We start from the raw sequence: 14,652 nt of genomic DNA, 5'->3' as shown, positions 1-14,652 counted from the left end.
CAAACTAATTTTAGTTTTCAGCATTTATATCGCCGGTTTGTATCTTTTTCCTGCCTTCTTTTTCGGGCATTGTTGAGCAATATAGGACTGCTCTTTTCTGCTGCTTTGGCTCTAGTGCTGTGTTGGGTTTGTTAACTGCAACGGGAGCGATTTCTTTGCAAGATCAATTACTTCCCTCTTTTTATTGAAAGTTTACTAAATATGTTGGCTCACCTTTAAAATAAACCCGGACACCCTCCACACCCAGGAGATCCTACATGTTTGATGTTACAGCAAGTAAATGCCTCTCTAAATGCTGCGAAGTCGCGATACAGACTAGTTGTGCTCACAAATGCTCGCTCCTTCTGAGAAATAGCGGGGTGGGAGACGCAGCTGCAGGATGGGTCCCCTGCTCGGTCTGAAAGCAGAACAAGCCTTACTTTTACCAGCCTGGGCTCGTTTAGCCACCTGGGTGGGACACAGCATACCTTCCTCCCCAGGAGCGCTGTTCTCGTTATCGAATTGATTTGGGCCAGCTACTGAGAGCTTCTTATTTGTATTGCTGGGTCTGTGCTGCTCCGCAAGCCCCCGGGTTAGGGCTGAGTCCGAGTGAATCTCCTGCTGTCTCCTCAGAGCCTCTAAAGCTTTACAATGAGTCGCTGGATGCATCGCAGAGGGAGGCCGTCTCCTTCTCACTGGCGCAGAGGGAGCTTGCCATCGTCCATGGACCACCTGGCACAGGGAAGACCACAACACTAGTGGAGATCATCTTGCAAGCTGTACAGCAAGGCCTGAAAGTGAGTACCAGTGGCCGGACGGTAGTGACAGTGATCCCCTTGGTTGATTTTGGAAACTCATTGGGCTCCCAGGCAGCTGGAGCAGATCCAGCAATAGCTGTGTTACACTGCAGAGTCTGTCTGGGATTGCAAGGACACGGGAGTTTCCCCTGTCAGCTAAAATTAGGTGCAAATAGAGGCTTCAAAAGCTCAGGTTTGCTCTTTATTGAGGACCCTGCACTAGTGCTTCAAAGCAGGGTGAGAATTGCCTTTGGTGTCTGGAGCCTGTGGAGATGTCAGTGATTTGTTCCCCATGGATCAGTGTTGGTCTCCCTCTCTCTGCTGAGGGTCTTGCTGCCTGGACACTGTTGTGCCAGCGCTTTGCTGTCCTTGGCCGTAACAAGCACTTGGTTTCTCCCCTGCAGGTCCTGTGTTGTGCCCCTTCCAACGTTGCTGTGGACAACCTGGTGGAAAGGCTGGCTGGCTACAAAGCCCGCATCCTGCGGCTCGGGCACCCTGCTCGCCTGCTGGAGCCCATCCAGCAGCATTCCTTGGATGCCGTCTTGGCCCGTGGTGACAATGCCCAGATAGTGGCGGATATCAGGAAGGACATCGACCAGGCCTTTGTACGTGTCCCTGCAACATACCTCATGGGGGTTACCCGAGTGCCAGCTCTCTAGATTAGCGATACCCGATCTGCTAGCCAGGCAGGCTACTTTGCCTCTAAAACCAGGGAACAACAACCCTGCCGCTTCTTGGATGTTCTTAGAAGACAATCACTGCAGCCAGGTTGCCCCAAAAAAATCAGTGGCCAGAGGCAAGTCACAGTGACTAGTCACATGCGAGCCACAGGCAGCGTGCTGCCAGCCTGCAGCCTGGCTGAACCTGGTGTCTGTGGGTTCAGGGCACCCGGAGCCCGCAGTGATGCTCCCAGTCTGGATCTTGCTGCCTGCAGGCAGGGGTGGAGCACTGGTGGGCACGAGCCTCTCTCTGCGGTCAGTCAGCAGGAGGAAGGCTGCTTCAGGGGAAAGGAAAAATAGCGTAGTGCAGGGGGCTAACAGTGACAGCTGGAGATACGCACGGCCTTGATTAATCCCATTTGCTCTGGTTGGGAAGCATTTTACCTGGCCTTGGAGGAAGGGAACTGGGGAAGGCTTCTGGCCTGAGACGGTGTCTCAGAGAAAACCTCTCTGCCAGGGGCTGCCCGAGCCTCCTCGGGCACTCGCCACCAGGGCTCGTCTTCGTCTGCTGGAGAAAGAGCCGAGGGCAAAACTCCTGCTATCCGATTTCCTCACTGAAGTGGCAAAATCATAGTCATTGCTGCTGCGTGGGGAGATGCTGCAGTGCCCTGCTCTCCGGATTATCTGTCTAGCATCGTTCATGCAGTCCTCTTCACCAGAGAGCGAGAGAAACATTCACATCATTAATTCACTTCCTAACAAGATGTCTGGCTGTCCTGACACTCCCTCCCACTCTCAGCCACCTCAAGTAGAAAGCAGAGTACACACTATAAAAATTCGTCCTTAATTTCTTCCTTCCCAACCTAATTTTCCTAAACTTAATTTACAAAGTCGCTCTTTTATGTGAGATGATAGGCTTTGGTACTAATTAGATTTCCCCCCCGCTTCCCCTTCCAGTAGCAGCATCGTCCGCAGCCGTTTTGCGGATGTATCTGGCTCAAGAGCGAGCCTGTCTCCATCAGAGGTGCAGGAGGGCATCTCGTACCCCTGCACATGCTGGGACGTAGCTGGCCCTGCCCTTCAGTAAGGCACTGCACAGTCACTGTATGAAGCGACGCAGAGCAAACGTGGCTTTCAGCTCCAGGAACATCAGTCTGCAGCCACCACTAGGCAGTGGCTCCAGTTTTCCCAACCATGGTTATTTTTCCTCTTTCCTCTCCTTGTGAGGCACTTTGAAAGGTGGGAGGAGGTTTTTTCACTGCTGATTTCCATAGTAGAAGAGAGATCAGGGAGAAAGCAGAGCCTTCAGCACGGAGGTCTCCACCTGCTGCCTCCGTAGAGCAAGGGGTGCGTGGTGATGGGAGATAGGGACTGGCCACCAAGGCTCGTTCTGCCTCCAGATACCAAGCAAAGCCCCAAGAGCTGACGTACTGCTGCAGTCCAGCTTGCATAGCAGTGCTTTAAGCTGCCCATGACCAGGTCTTTCACAGAAGATGCACCTGATGCATTAGTATCTCCTTCCTTCTGGGCTGCAGAGAGCCCTCCTCTGAGGTCCTGGCCCATCTTCCCCCCATCCTGCCTCAGTTTCTCCCCTGCAACATCCCCTACTTGCCCCTGTAATAATTTCTTCATCCACTCCACATTTTGACTCTTCTCACGCCTTTCCTTCACCACTACCCCCAACCACAAGAGAACTAGTAACATAAATGGAAACCTGTGCTCTCTTTGCACATTTTCTGCCCCTTTGTGTCTCCTTCTCTCACCTGTTCAGGCTTCAAGCTTTCCAGGACATCAGCTTCTGGCTGCTCTTTGCACCAACAAGGGTGCAGTCCCCCAGCACCTGAGCAAGAAAGGCAGCACGGGTGCAGTGGTGGTGAGCAGGGTCAGCCAGCAGATCTAGTCCAGATCACCAGACAGGTCCGAAGTGATGAGACCATCAACTCTGGAAGGTGGCCAGGCCACCAGGGTCAGGACACAACCCTATAGCTCAGGGCAGGGGCAAGGTCCCACCTTAAATGCAGCTCCCAGACCAACGTGGGGCCGGGGGGAGGCGCTCAGATGAGGCAGGTCAGGACAATTAGAGCCTGCTGGCACCCACAGAGTGCTAACGAGGGGTGGGTGGGATCCAGGCCCCCGCGTGCCAAGCGCTATCCTCGGGGCTGGCTGTCCTGCTCCATTCCCTGGGGACGGGGCTCCCTGCGCCCACAGGGTTCTCGGAGCTGAGTCGGCCAGGCGTTTGGATCCTAATGTCACCAGCCAACGTCAGAGCGCAGTTGCCGTTGTTAATTTGCTAACTAGATCTCTTTGCAGAACAGACGTTGAACTTGGCCCTACTGGCACCATCAGTTTTGCTCTCTAATCTTCCTCTCTTTCCGGCAGAGAGGGAGTCGATGCCGGTCTGCTCTGGCCCCGGGCTCAGTGGCGCTCAGGACTGGCGCCTGCCCTGGCCCTTTAGATCAGGCTCAGGAAAAGATGCCTGTGGGATCCCGTTACCTGCGCGTCTGTCTGTGATCCCTCCCCGCTAACTTCTGGGCCTGTCAGCCCGTTTTGACTACACTTGGCAGACATGCAGAGGTTTCACGGGTGTTAAATACCTACAGGTGTAACCCAGACAGGTGGCTGAGTAGAGGGGCGAGATGCATGAACGTCTTTCCTAGGGAAAAGGCTGCAATACGAGCTGAACCACGTTAGACACCGGAGAATCCATCCATACAGAGGATGATCACAGGAACCATCAGGTCTTATTGGTTTGGCTGCTTAGAAAAGCTTCTGTCTGCAGCCGTTTCAGCTTTCTCAAGTCATCAGCCTTACCTCCAAGGAAATAGTCCAGATTTCCATAATCCAAAGCACAGGTAGCTTTCTCAAGGTGACTTGCGGTGAACAGTAGCTTGGCCATTGTTCCTGTAGCTGCTGGTCTGTCGCTGGGGAAGCGCTAGCAACGAGTGGTGATGATTTGGTGTGTTAGATATAGTTAAGAGGCATTGCTAAAAAAAGCCATGAGCCTGTCTAGATATTGCTGTGAATCATTTAGAGCGGCTCCGAGGCGCCTTTTTAGCAACGCAGAGCTGCTGCTTTGGCTGGACACGGTGCAGTCGGCTTGGGGAGCCCTGCTGCTTCAAGGTCACTGGGAGGCAGAGGGTCCCCGCTTCCCCCGAGCGACGGAGCAGAATGGGATAGGAAGTCCAGGTTCCTCAGCCAGCAAAGGCGCGAGACCCTTCTTCCCCTTAAGCCTAATCACCATCAGACATTACTCCCTGCGTTGTGCCCAGGTGCTTTGGCTGGTGCATAGACTCGGACGTCAGATGGACTGAAGCATCTGACCTTCTCCCTGCTGGTCTTTGGGGCACCGGGAAAGTGCCCAAAAAGCACAGGGCAGAGCAGGAAGACTGGACAGAGGATTTAAGGGCAGCGAGTAACTCCGCAACGCTTTATGCTCATAATTCAAGACTATCGAAATGTGCAGCCAGAGGAGGTTAAGCGTGGACTGACTGAGTCTGAGAAATCGCTGTCTGCGCCCTGGTGTTACTCCTGCTGCTCCTGGGTGGCCTGACGGGCAGCAGTGTTCTCATTGTGCTGCGTCATGCTCAGGGCCTGGGGCTGTATCGATGCGGTCCGTCTCTTGCACAGACAGAAATACTCCGTATGCTTCAGGCAGCGCTGGTGGAGGAGGGGACTCTGGCAGGGAGAGGGAAGAGAAACCAACGTTTCACGGGGCCGATTACGATGAGCCCAGGTGTCATGGTGGACACAGAAAAGCCATGCTGTACCTGGGTTCTTTGGTTATCTGAGAAGCTGAACTTACCTCGAGGGCTAGAAACAGTTTGTTCTATCTTGATTTTTCTATTTCATAGGCAAAATCCAAAAAGGCTCAAGACAGGGGAGAGCGGAGCCACTTTCTCGGTGAGATTAAGGCGCTGAGAAAGGAGCTGAAAGAACGAGAAGAAAGTGCCATGGCTGCAGCCCTCACCCGTGCCAGTGTTGTCCTTGCTACTAATACAGGTGCGAGATCTTCTGTTTCTTTGCTGTATTTTACCTCACTTGCCAGGGCTCAGGTGAACCTTGTGCCCCGCAGTGCAGCATCCTGCCAGGACAGGAGGGAGCCTTAGTCTTCCCACTCCAGGATCCTGGGAGTTCGGTGAGCTTTGCTGCATCCCCAGTGGGATTCTCCCTGCTTGCACTCCAGCACGTGATGTTGTTGTTTGGCAAAGAAGGTCTAGAATGGCCTTTGGTGTGAGCCAGCGTGGCCCACCTTCGTTAGCTCTGCGTAGGAGCTGAGCTTCCAGTGAGTAAACAAGTGCTAGCGGAGGTGTGCAATCTGCTTATTGATTTCCTAAGTCACATGGAATTGCTTTCCTGCTTGGATTATTTCCATGGGTGATGGAATACGGCACATGTTCCCATAGCCTGGTCTCAGGCTGCACGTATTTGGTTAGTTCTGTAAGTCACCAAGTGGTGTAAGCGACATGGGATTTAGGGAACGGTTCCCGGTATCCGTCAGGCAGCACGTGTAGGCACAGCTACAAGGGGGAAGTAACACCCTCGCGATCGAAGGGGAGCGTAAGTGCTTGGAGTTTAACACCTGCTGAAGCACTTTTCTAGATCAGATGTGTGATGCCCCAGGGCCCACTTATATTCTTCAGATTTGGTTGCTCAGGGATTGTTTTCTGAAGTGAAACATCAATGATTTTAGGTCACAAAAAGGAATCTCATGGGGCATTCACAAGTTACTTGTGTCAACATTAAAGGAAAGGTAAATCCTTCCAGTGCATTATTTGCTGGGAATTGGCCCCTCACTTCTTTTAACTTTGCCTGGAAAAGCAGGGGGAGGTTTCCTTTTTTCAGTAAAACTGATATTTTTTTTGCTGACCGTTGCGTTGATCGGATGTGATTTTCTCCCGGCGCTCTGGGGCTCGCTAGCCAGCGTGAGCTCTGAGCAGTTCTGCTTCAGCGGGAGGTGGCGGGCAAACAAGGGGGTGGGATTTTGTGGTTTTCCCAGTTAAGCAATCTTGGTATTTGTCTGAAACCGTGTAGTTTGATGGGAATTAGTATTTATGCAAGCCAAAGTGCTCTGTTGCTAGGTTCAGCTGCGAGAGAATTTAATCATGGCAACAGAGGGGCACCGGTGACCTTTAGTTAATGGGCGCTCGATAAGCTCAAGTCGAGCTGCAGGGCTGTGAGGGAAGGAGAGCGTCCGCCCCGCTGCCTGCCACCTTGGCACAGGCTTTTTAGATAGAGAGGACCTTTCTACTTCTTTTTCCTTTCACCTTCGGCACGGCAAAATTGCAAGCTGTACGTCCCTTGTTACCAGAGTGGGTTCGTATAGGCTGGCAAAAAATTTTTCAAAGGCAGACACGGTGTGTCAGTTGGCTGCAGTGGTGCAAAGCTGGAGAGGCAGCAGGATTTACAGCGGCAAAGCCAAATCCCCCCTCATCAGAGCTGCTTTCGGAGCCGCGCTGCAACAGCACGGAAGCTCTTGAGAAAACATTTCTGTGAACACCATGAAGAAAAATCTCCTTGTCTGGCATGCTTAACCCTCCTCTCCTCCTTTTGCATCCCTTTTCTCATGAAGCGCAGTGAGATTTTTGATGCCTCCGAAACTCAGAGTGCTGCTCAGTGCGTGGGTCACTGTCGGCTCACGTCTGGATTGTGGTAGGACCTGTGTAAGGGTTATTTGGCTGACATTACAGATGGGAGTCTGATGTAAAAAAATAGCCCTTGCGGTGGTTGTCTGAGGAAGTCTCCTGTGCTTTCCCTTCTCCGGCTGCCACCAGCACGGACAGAGCTGCACAGCCGGGGCTCGGCTCATCGTTCCCTGGGGGTGCCCCTGGGTGCCTCAGGCAAGGCGAATCCCCGGTCCATCATCCGTTCAGTTTTAGTCGGTGAGAAGTTGTGTTTGCGTTTGAGGGCAGAAGGGGAGTGGGTGTTCATTAGTGCCTTTGCTCTGCTCCTGCTCTGGGTGAAGTATCGGAGCATATTGTTCTGTTTGCCATCTTGGTTTTGCTGTGGTTTTCAAAGATACTTGGAAGCTTTTGGGCCCAGATGCCAGGGGAAAGAAGGCCAAACAGAAATTGGCAAAACCAATTCTGACGTATACATATCAATGTATGTGTGTTTGGCATGGACTACAGAGCTGCATTTCTAAATCTCTGCAAAGAAACATTATTTTACCCGCCTCCCTCAGTCACAATTAAAGTGTGTGCGGTTTATTTTAAAAAAGAGGTTGCTCCTCTTCTGTGCTCCCCGGCTAAGCTCTGCACCCTCTCCTTTAATCAGGTGCTTCCTCCGACGGCCCACTGAAGCTGCTTCCTGAAGATCACTTTGACCTGGTGGTGATAGACGAGTGTGCGCAGGCGCTGGAAGCCGGCTGCTGGGTGCCTCTGCTGAGGGCTCCCAAGTGCGTCCTGGCCGGGGATCACAAGCAGCTTCCCCCCACCATCCTCTCTCACAAGTAAGGAGCGCTTCGCCGTCCCTTATTTATGCAGCCAAATGCTTCCCAATGCCTCAAGTGTCAAGACTTTTCATTAATGTGGATTATTTATCGGTATGTCCCGTGAGCTGGGTTTGGTCACACTGCCAGAATTGCCTCACACCTGTTTTGCTGATAGCCACTGCTTCAAGTTTAACGCGCTCCGTCTGAGCGGGCTTTCCTATCGCACCAGGACGTGACGCTCGGTCGCTTTACCTGCTGCCGAGCGAGCCACGTAATAGCGAAGTGCACGTGATCAGCACGGCGCTGGAGACTCGCCTCGTGTGCTGCTGAGCGCCTGCTGGGCGCCTGCTCCAGGGCTTGCCAGGGTTTGGAGTTCGCAGAGAGGGAGAGCAATCCGACGGGCAGCCTTTGCCCCGCTCTGGAGTTGCTGGGAATTCTCAAAGGCGTGTGGCGCTTGCCCGTGGGGCTCTCATCCGTGCGGGAGCGGAGACGGTGCCTGCAGGAGTCCACACGTTGCATCCAGTTTTGTGGGAGCAACTTTAGGCGGGTTACCTTGGTAGAGCTGCTAAAGCAAACCCCAGAAACAGAGGCGATTCCGTACGGGATCCTGGCCATTCGCAGCGGGAATACTTGCTCACACCACGACAGGGAGCTGTCTGCCTTTCAAACACTGCTGCGCTCACTCCGCACGGGTCCTTTGAGCTGCACCAGGGGCACAGTCCAGTAGCCAAATTCCCAGCCTTCTCTGAGATTGCCTTTTGCCCTTGTCCCACACTTTCTTAGGAGCTGTGTGCCTGCAGCGGAGAGGATCCTCTGCAGAAAAAGCAGGGCAGAGGGGGAGGTGGGGTGCAACGAGGCACGGTGCAACGAGGGTGGGGTGCAACGAGGAGCGAGTGAGAGACCAATTAGATCATCTAGATATTCACAAGTCCATGGGCCCTGATGGGATGCACCCGAGAGTGCTGAGGGAGCTGGCGGAAGTCATTGCTGGGCCGCTCTCCATCATCTTTGAAAAGTCCTGGAGAACAGGCGAGGTGCCTGCGGACTGGAGGAAAGCCAATGTCACACCAGTCTTCAAGAAAGGCAAGAAGGAGGAGCCGGGGAACTACAGGCCGGTCAGCCTCACCTCCATCCCTGGAAAGATGATGGAACAGCTCGTTCTGGGTGTCATCTCAAGGCAGGTGGAGGAAAGGAAAGCTATCAGAAGCACTCAGCATGGATTCACCAAGGGGAAATCATGTCTGACTAACCTGATAGCCTTCTACGATGGCATGACTAGATGGATAGATGAGGGGAGGGCGGTAGATGTGGTCTACCTTGACTTAAGCAAGGCGTTTGACACGGTCTCCCACAGCATCCTCATAGGGAAGCTTAGGAAGTGTGGGTTAGATGAATGGACAGTGGGGTGGATAGAAAACTGGTTGAAAGATAGAGCTCAGAGGGTTGTGATTAGGGGCACAGAGTCTAGTTGGAGACCAGTGACGAGTGGTGTTCCCCAGGGGTCAGTACTGGGTCCAGTCCTGTTCAACATATTCATCAATGACCTGGATGAGGGGATAGAGTGCACCCTCAGCAAGTTTGCTGATGACACCAAGCTGGGTGGGGTGGCTGACACACCGGAAGGCTGTGCCGCCATACAGAGAGACCTGGACAGGTTGGAGATCTGGGCAGAGAGAAACCTTATGAAGTTCAACAAGGGCAAGTGTAGGGTGCTGCACCTGGGGAGGAACAACCCCATGCACCAGTACAGGTTGGGTGCTGACCTGCTGGAGAGCAGCTCTGTGGAAAGAGACCTGGGAGTCCTGGTGGACAACAGGATGACCATGAGCCAGCAATGTGCCCTTGTGGCCAAGAAGGCCAATGGCATCCTGGGGTGCATCAAGAGGAGCGTGGCCAGCAGGTCAAGGGAGGTCATCCTCCCCCTCTACTCTGCCTTGGTGAGGCCGCACCTGGAGTACTGTGTCCAGTTCTGGGCTCCCCGGTTCAAGAGGGACAGGGAACTGCTGGAAAGGGTGCAGCGGAGGGCTACGAGGATGATTAGGGGACTGGAACACCTCTCTTATGAGGAAAGACTGAGGGATTTGGGTCTCTTCAGTCTGGAAAAAAGACGTCTGAGGGGTGACCTTATCAATGCTTATAAATACTTAAAGGGTGGGTGTCAGGAGGATGGGGCCAGGCTCTTTTCAGTGGTGCCCGGGGACAGGACAAGAGGCAATGGGCACAAACTGGAACATAGGAAGTTCCACCTAAACATGAGGAGGAACTTCTTTACCCTGAGGGTGGCAGAGCACTGGCACAGGCTGCCCAGAGAGGTGGTGGAGTCTCCAACTCTGGAGACATTCAAAACCCACCTGGACATGTTCCTGTGTAACCTGCTCTAGGTGACCCTGCTCTGGCAGGGGGGTTGGACTAGATGATCTCCAGAGGTCCCTTCCAACCCTATGATTCTATGATTCTATGAGGCAGGAGGAATGCGCAGGAGCTCACGCCGAGCCGTGTTTCAGGGAGATGTGTCACACTGGGAAGGTCAGAGGTAGCTCTGCAGCATCAGGGAGACAGCTCTGCTCAAAAAGCCTCTGGAATGATGTGGGGCCTTCCCCTGCCTGCCACGGCCCCTGTACCGGGGCAGGTGCTGCTGCTTCTGCTGGGGGACTGGCGGTCGCTCTCTGTGGACTTGTCTGCATCCTTCCATCCATCGCCTGAAACGTGCCCCGGCTCCAGAGAATTCAACGTGCTGAGCTTGTGTTGTGTGCTCTGCTTTTTCTCTTACGTGAGAAGGAGTACTTACGCTACGCGCTTCTATTGGATTACTCAAAATTGTGTATATTCTAAGAGATGTTCTTCCTGAGAGACGTATCTTCAGCAGAGATATTTGTTCAATTCTGCTTGCTTAGCAGCACTTGGTTTGAATTCTTCGTTTTCTCTCTGTCATGCAAAGTAATTTTCAGACTGGTTAGAAAGGTTGTTCAAAAAACAGTTTAAAACAATCACGTCAGCCATTCCAGCTAGAAAAACGGTAAGCAAGGTGAAGGTGAACAAAACAGAGACACAAATTCTGTGTCTGACCAGTATTTATGTATTCTGTTATATGTTCTGTTTATATGTTCTGACCAGTATTTATATATAAACTTTTAAGTGTTTGTTTTTAAGAAAGATAATCTGTTTTTCTACATGAGGTTTCCTTGCGCCTGGCAAGAAGGGTGGCCTGGTTTACCTCCTCTTGGCCGACTGCAGGCTCTGTAGAGTGAGTTCAGGCTTACGCTTAGTTTAATCCAAGGCTTGTCTTCCCTTTATTAAATTCTGCTTCTGTGGTTCCACATTTATTTATTACATTAATGTGGGAGTTGGCCCACTGAGATGCTGCAACGCGTTATCACACGCACCACAGTGATTATAAAACCTCACAATACCTACAACATGCTCATTAAGAGCAATTAGTCTGTGGCAGAAATCTGTGGCTAGTGGAAATTGCCTGGGCTTCGAGGGGATACTCCGCGTAGGACCGGGGAGCCTGCCCGTAGTTTAAAATATAAATGTGCGCATGTTTATCTAGCTCTAGAGCTGCAATTCCTGAACCGTTATTGTGCAGAAGCAGAGAAATAGGCCTGACTTCATAATCTTTCTCTCCTGCTTCCAAAAAAATAATGAGCAAGGTACATATCTATAATCTCACTTGAATTTTGAACAAGGGAAATGAGAAATCCAGGGGAGGCAGCGGCTCACGGCAGGTGGCTGAGAGACGGCGCAAATAACGTTAAGGCACGGTGTTGTCTCCTCGTTTTACCCTTATCAGATGCACAAACGCGGGTTGCGTTGCGGAGCCGGGCAGGTGATAAGCTCGCTCACTCCTCCGCTGCCCGGCGGCTGTGCCTGGGCTGGGGAAGTGCAGGAGCAGCCCGTCCCAACCCCCTTCCTTCCGTCTCGCTGGCTATTCCCTGGGAGGTGCGGGCTGTGTCTCTGGGCCCAGGTTTTCCCCATCTGTAAATTGGGAGTAAATAATTTTATCTCCACGCAGAAGCCAAGCGGCTGGCCGTGGCTGGGGAGCTGGAGGGGCTGTACTGTCTGCGGAGCCGGCAGATGTTATTAGCCCGCCGGTAGGGAATTGCTTTAATCTGGAGTCAGGTAACAAAGCCGTTCCCAGGAGAGAAGAGCTCCTCGCCTGATGCGCAAGGTACTTTTTGGAGTAAGCACCTGGTTACTAGCAAGAAGAAATTTGCAGTTCAGTCCTTCTGATTTCAGGTTATCATTCTTTTCCTTAAGTGATGCGTGAGGCTGGTCGTCTCCACCAGGGAAACTGTGTCGTCGGTGCATAATGCCCCCGTCTTCGTGCTGTGCTCGGCCGGCAGGATTCATCCTGGCTGCCATTCTGAGCGGTGGCACTGGTTTGAGATTTTCACGCCTCTCTCTGCTCGTGCCAGTAAGTTGTTCCAAATTATGAATAAACAGAGAAGGAGGAGCTGGATGCCCTTCCCCTGCAGACGCTTCTGGTTGTGGAAGCACAGTTGCTCATCTCTGGGGCCCAGAGCCCTTCCCACAGCAATGCTGATTTGCGCCATCAGCAGCTGTAGGGGGATGAAGATGCTCACCCGTCGCCGTGGTCCTAAGCCAGCAGCGGCGTCCTAGTGAGGCAGACAGGGCTGGCCAGCCCCAGGAACGGAGCCTAGAGACTTACTGTCCCAAGACTGTCAGATTGAGGGCAAAGTGTGGTAGAAACGCCAACTCTGTTACTATGGGTGAACGCTCAGCTGGTGTCAGTTTTGGCCCCTCTTTGAAATGAGGCAGACTTTCTTCAGAAGAGCGTTACATCACCTGCCCCGCTCCTTTCCGCTGCTCCCTCGTGATGGCTGAGGTGGGAACCTTCGCGGGTGCTGCACCGTGGAGACGACAGCAGAGAGCTCCTTGTCGGTAGGACCCATCTGCTGCAGATCCCCTGGGTCTCCTCCTGGCCCTGCTTGAGCAGTTGCGCTTCTCTCTCCCTCGGTTTTGAGTTCGTTTGACTTTGCAGTGGAAAACTGCCACTAGTTTGCATCTCCGCTGTGGTCACAGGCGGTCATAATGTCCTCTTTCTCCCTCAGAAACGCTGGTTTGCTCCTTAGACCCTATGGGCGTGACTTGGACCAAGCTGTTTGGCCTTGCCGTTCCCATTGTTTTTCTTTTAAAAGAGCTTGACAGTTTTGTTGTGCATTTTGCATGTTTTCTTTCCGTGTCTTTAAAATCCCAGCTGCACAAAGAACTGGTCTTTGTAAATTAAGAGAGAGAGTGGGTGGGAGTCACATCTTCAGCCTCGGCAGGGCGAGCAGCTCTGCAGGGAGGTCAGTCCTGAGGTCAGCTCCCATCTCTCGTGGGGCGGTCCCTTTTGGGCAAGAAATCTTGGGGATATTTAAACACTGTGTCACTCCGTGCCCTTCCTACAGTTCAATCGATTTAAAATAAAATAGAGCAGTGAATCAATAGTGTTAACAGATTTATATCTCAGCCTGGCTTACCAGTAAATTATGATCCGAAAGCTTGCTCCATTAAACAGAGTTATTGCTCCAGGCATCAGCACGTCCACGACCCAGGTGCTGGTCAGAGAAGCCACCAGTCACCAGAGCTCAGCCGCGCAGACGGTCGCCGTTTGGAAGACAAAGTGCAAGAAGCCGAGCTGACTTCAGCGTCCTTGGGAGAAGTATGGGCTCTGCTCTCCGACGCTGCCGCTCGCCGGGCAAGTCTCTCTGGGTTCGCCCCCAAGGCAAAGCTGCCGTGATGCTGCTGCCCGTGCCAGCCCGGCTCCCAGTTCCCCGACTAACTCTGGAAACCTATTAGCTGCCGTGAAGCAAATCCGTCACGGTGTGAAAGTCTGGGAAATCTGCAACTCCGTAAGAATAGATGACAAAGCCAAGAGCCGAGTTTGCTCCTGCAACCCGGGGAAAGCCATCACGTGATGGCCACAGCAGAAGCCGCACAGGAGGGAAGCGGAGGAAGCCCAGCTTTCAGTATTTGTTATTGAGGTATGTTAGTTTAGCACTGGAAAACTCCAGCTAATACCCGTTGTGGAAGGCATGGTGTATATAGTGTGAGATGGTCCCTGTTACCATCTCAATAAACAGAGTGAAGGGGCAAGAGGGATTATTGTCCCCATCTCACCCCACGTCATACAGGAAACCTGTGATGGCTTCAGGGACTGAGCGAGGTGTCTTGAACCCCAGCCTGGCGTTCGTCTGCGAGTCCGTCTTTCCTGTCTTTCCCCTCACCGCTAAGGGCTGGCATCTTGTTACGCAAAGTTATTCTAAATTGAGTGTTTTCAAGCTTTGCCCGTTGCTCAGGTGGATGCCTGTTGCAAGACAGAGCATGCAGAAAAACAAGTGGAAAAATAAAGCTTTTTGAGCTATTTACGGCTTTACCTTTCATCTCAGCGGGAGCCCTGGGTAGCAGCCCCACAGGTATTAATGGCAGACGGGTACACTGGTCGGCGTTAGCGGTACATACAGGAATCGGAATGGGGTGCTCATCAGGCAGGCGCTGATCTGGAGCCTTCCCCTCCAGTCCTCGCCTCCGGCTGGGAGCAGCAAAAATCCCCTCTCCTCTTTCCAGATGACCAGCGTGTCCCTCAGCTCCGCAGCTCCGTCGAGCAGAGGGCTCTTGGACAGACATTTGAATCTGCAGGGGCTTGAAATAGCACAATGCACAGCGTTTGTCCTGTAGAAAAAATTCGGGATGACACGTTTTATCCTGGTAGAAAGCAAAACTGTCTGATGCTGAAAGAAGAGAGTTCCTTTCTTTCATGCTCTCTTGTTGTCTAGTTGAG

General features: G+C 52.6%; 1 protein-coding gene across 1 annotated transcript in view; it reads left to right on the top strand.

The window, feature by feature from the left end:
• IGHMBP2 (immunoglobulin mu DNA binding protein 2) overlaps positions 1 to 14,652 on the top strand; it is a 46,668-nt gene that overhangs the window by 11,455 nt on the left and 20,561 nt on the right. The window contains exons 5-8 of the mRNA XM_063331459.1: positions 613 to 776; positions 1,181 to 1,381; positions 5,287 to 5,434; positions 7,709 to 7,883. Of these exons, the coding sequence (XP_063187529.1) occupies positions 613 to 776; positions 1,181 to 1,381; positions 5,287 to 5,434; positions 7,709 to 7,883 (688 nt within the window). The remainder of the gene's footprint in view (positions 1 to 612; positions 777 to 1,180; positions 1,382 to 5,286; positions 5,435 to 7,708; positions 7,884 to 14,652) is intronic.

Source organism: Chroicocephalus ridibundus, chromosome 4 (assembly GCF_963924245.1).
Source record: "Chroicocephalus ridibundus chromosome 4, bChrRid1.1, whole genome shotgun sequence".
Taxonomy (NCBI): Eukaryota; Metazoa; Chordata; class Aves; order Charadriiformes; family Laridae; genus Chroicocephalus; species Chroicocephalus ridibundus.
The sequence above is the reverse complement of the archived record's forward strand: the minus strand, read 5'-3'. Positions and strand labels throughout refer to the sequence as shown.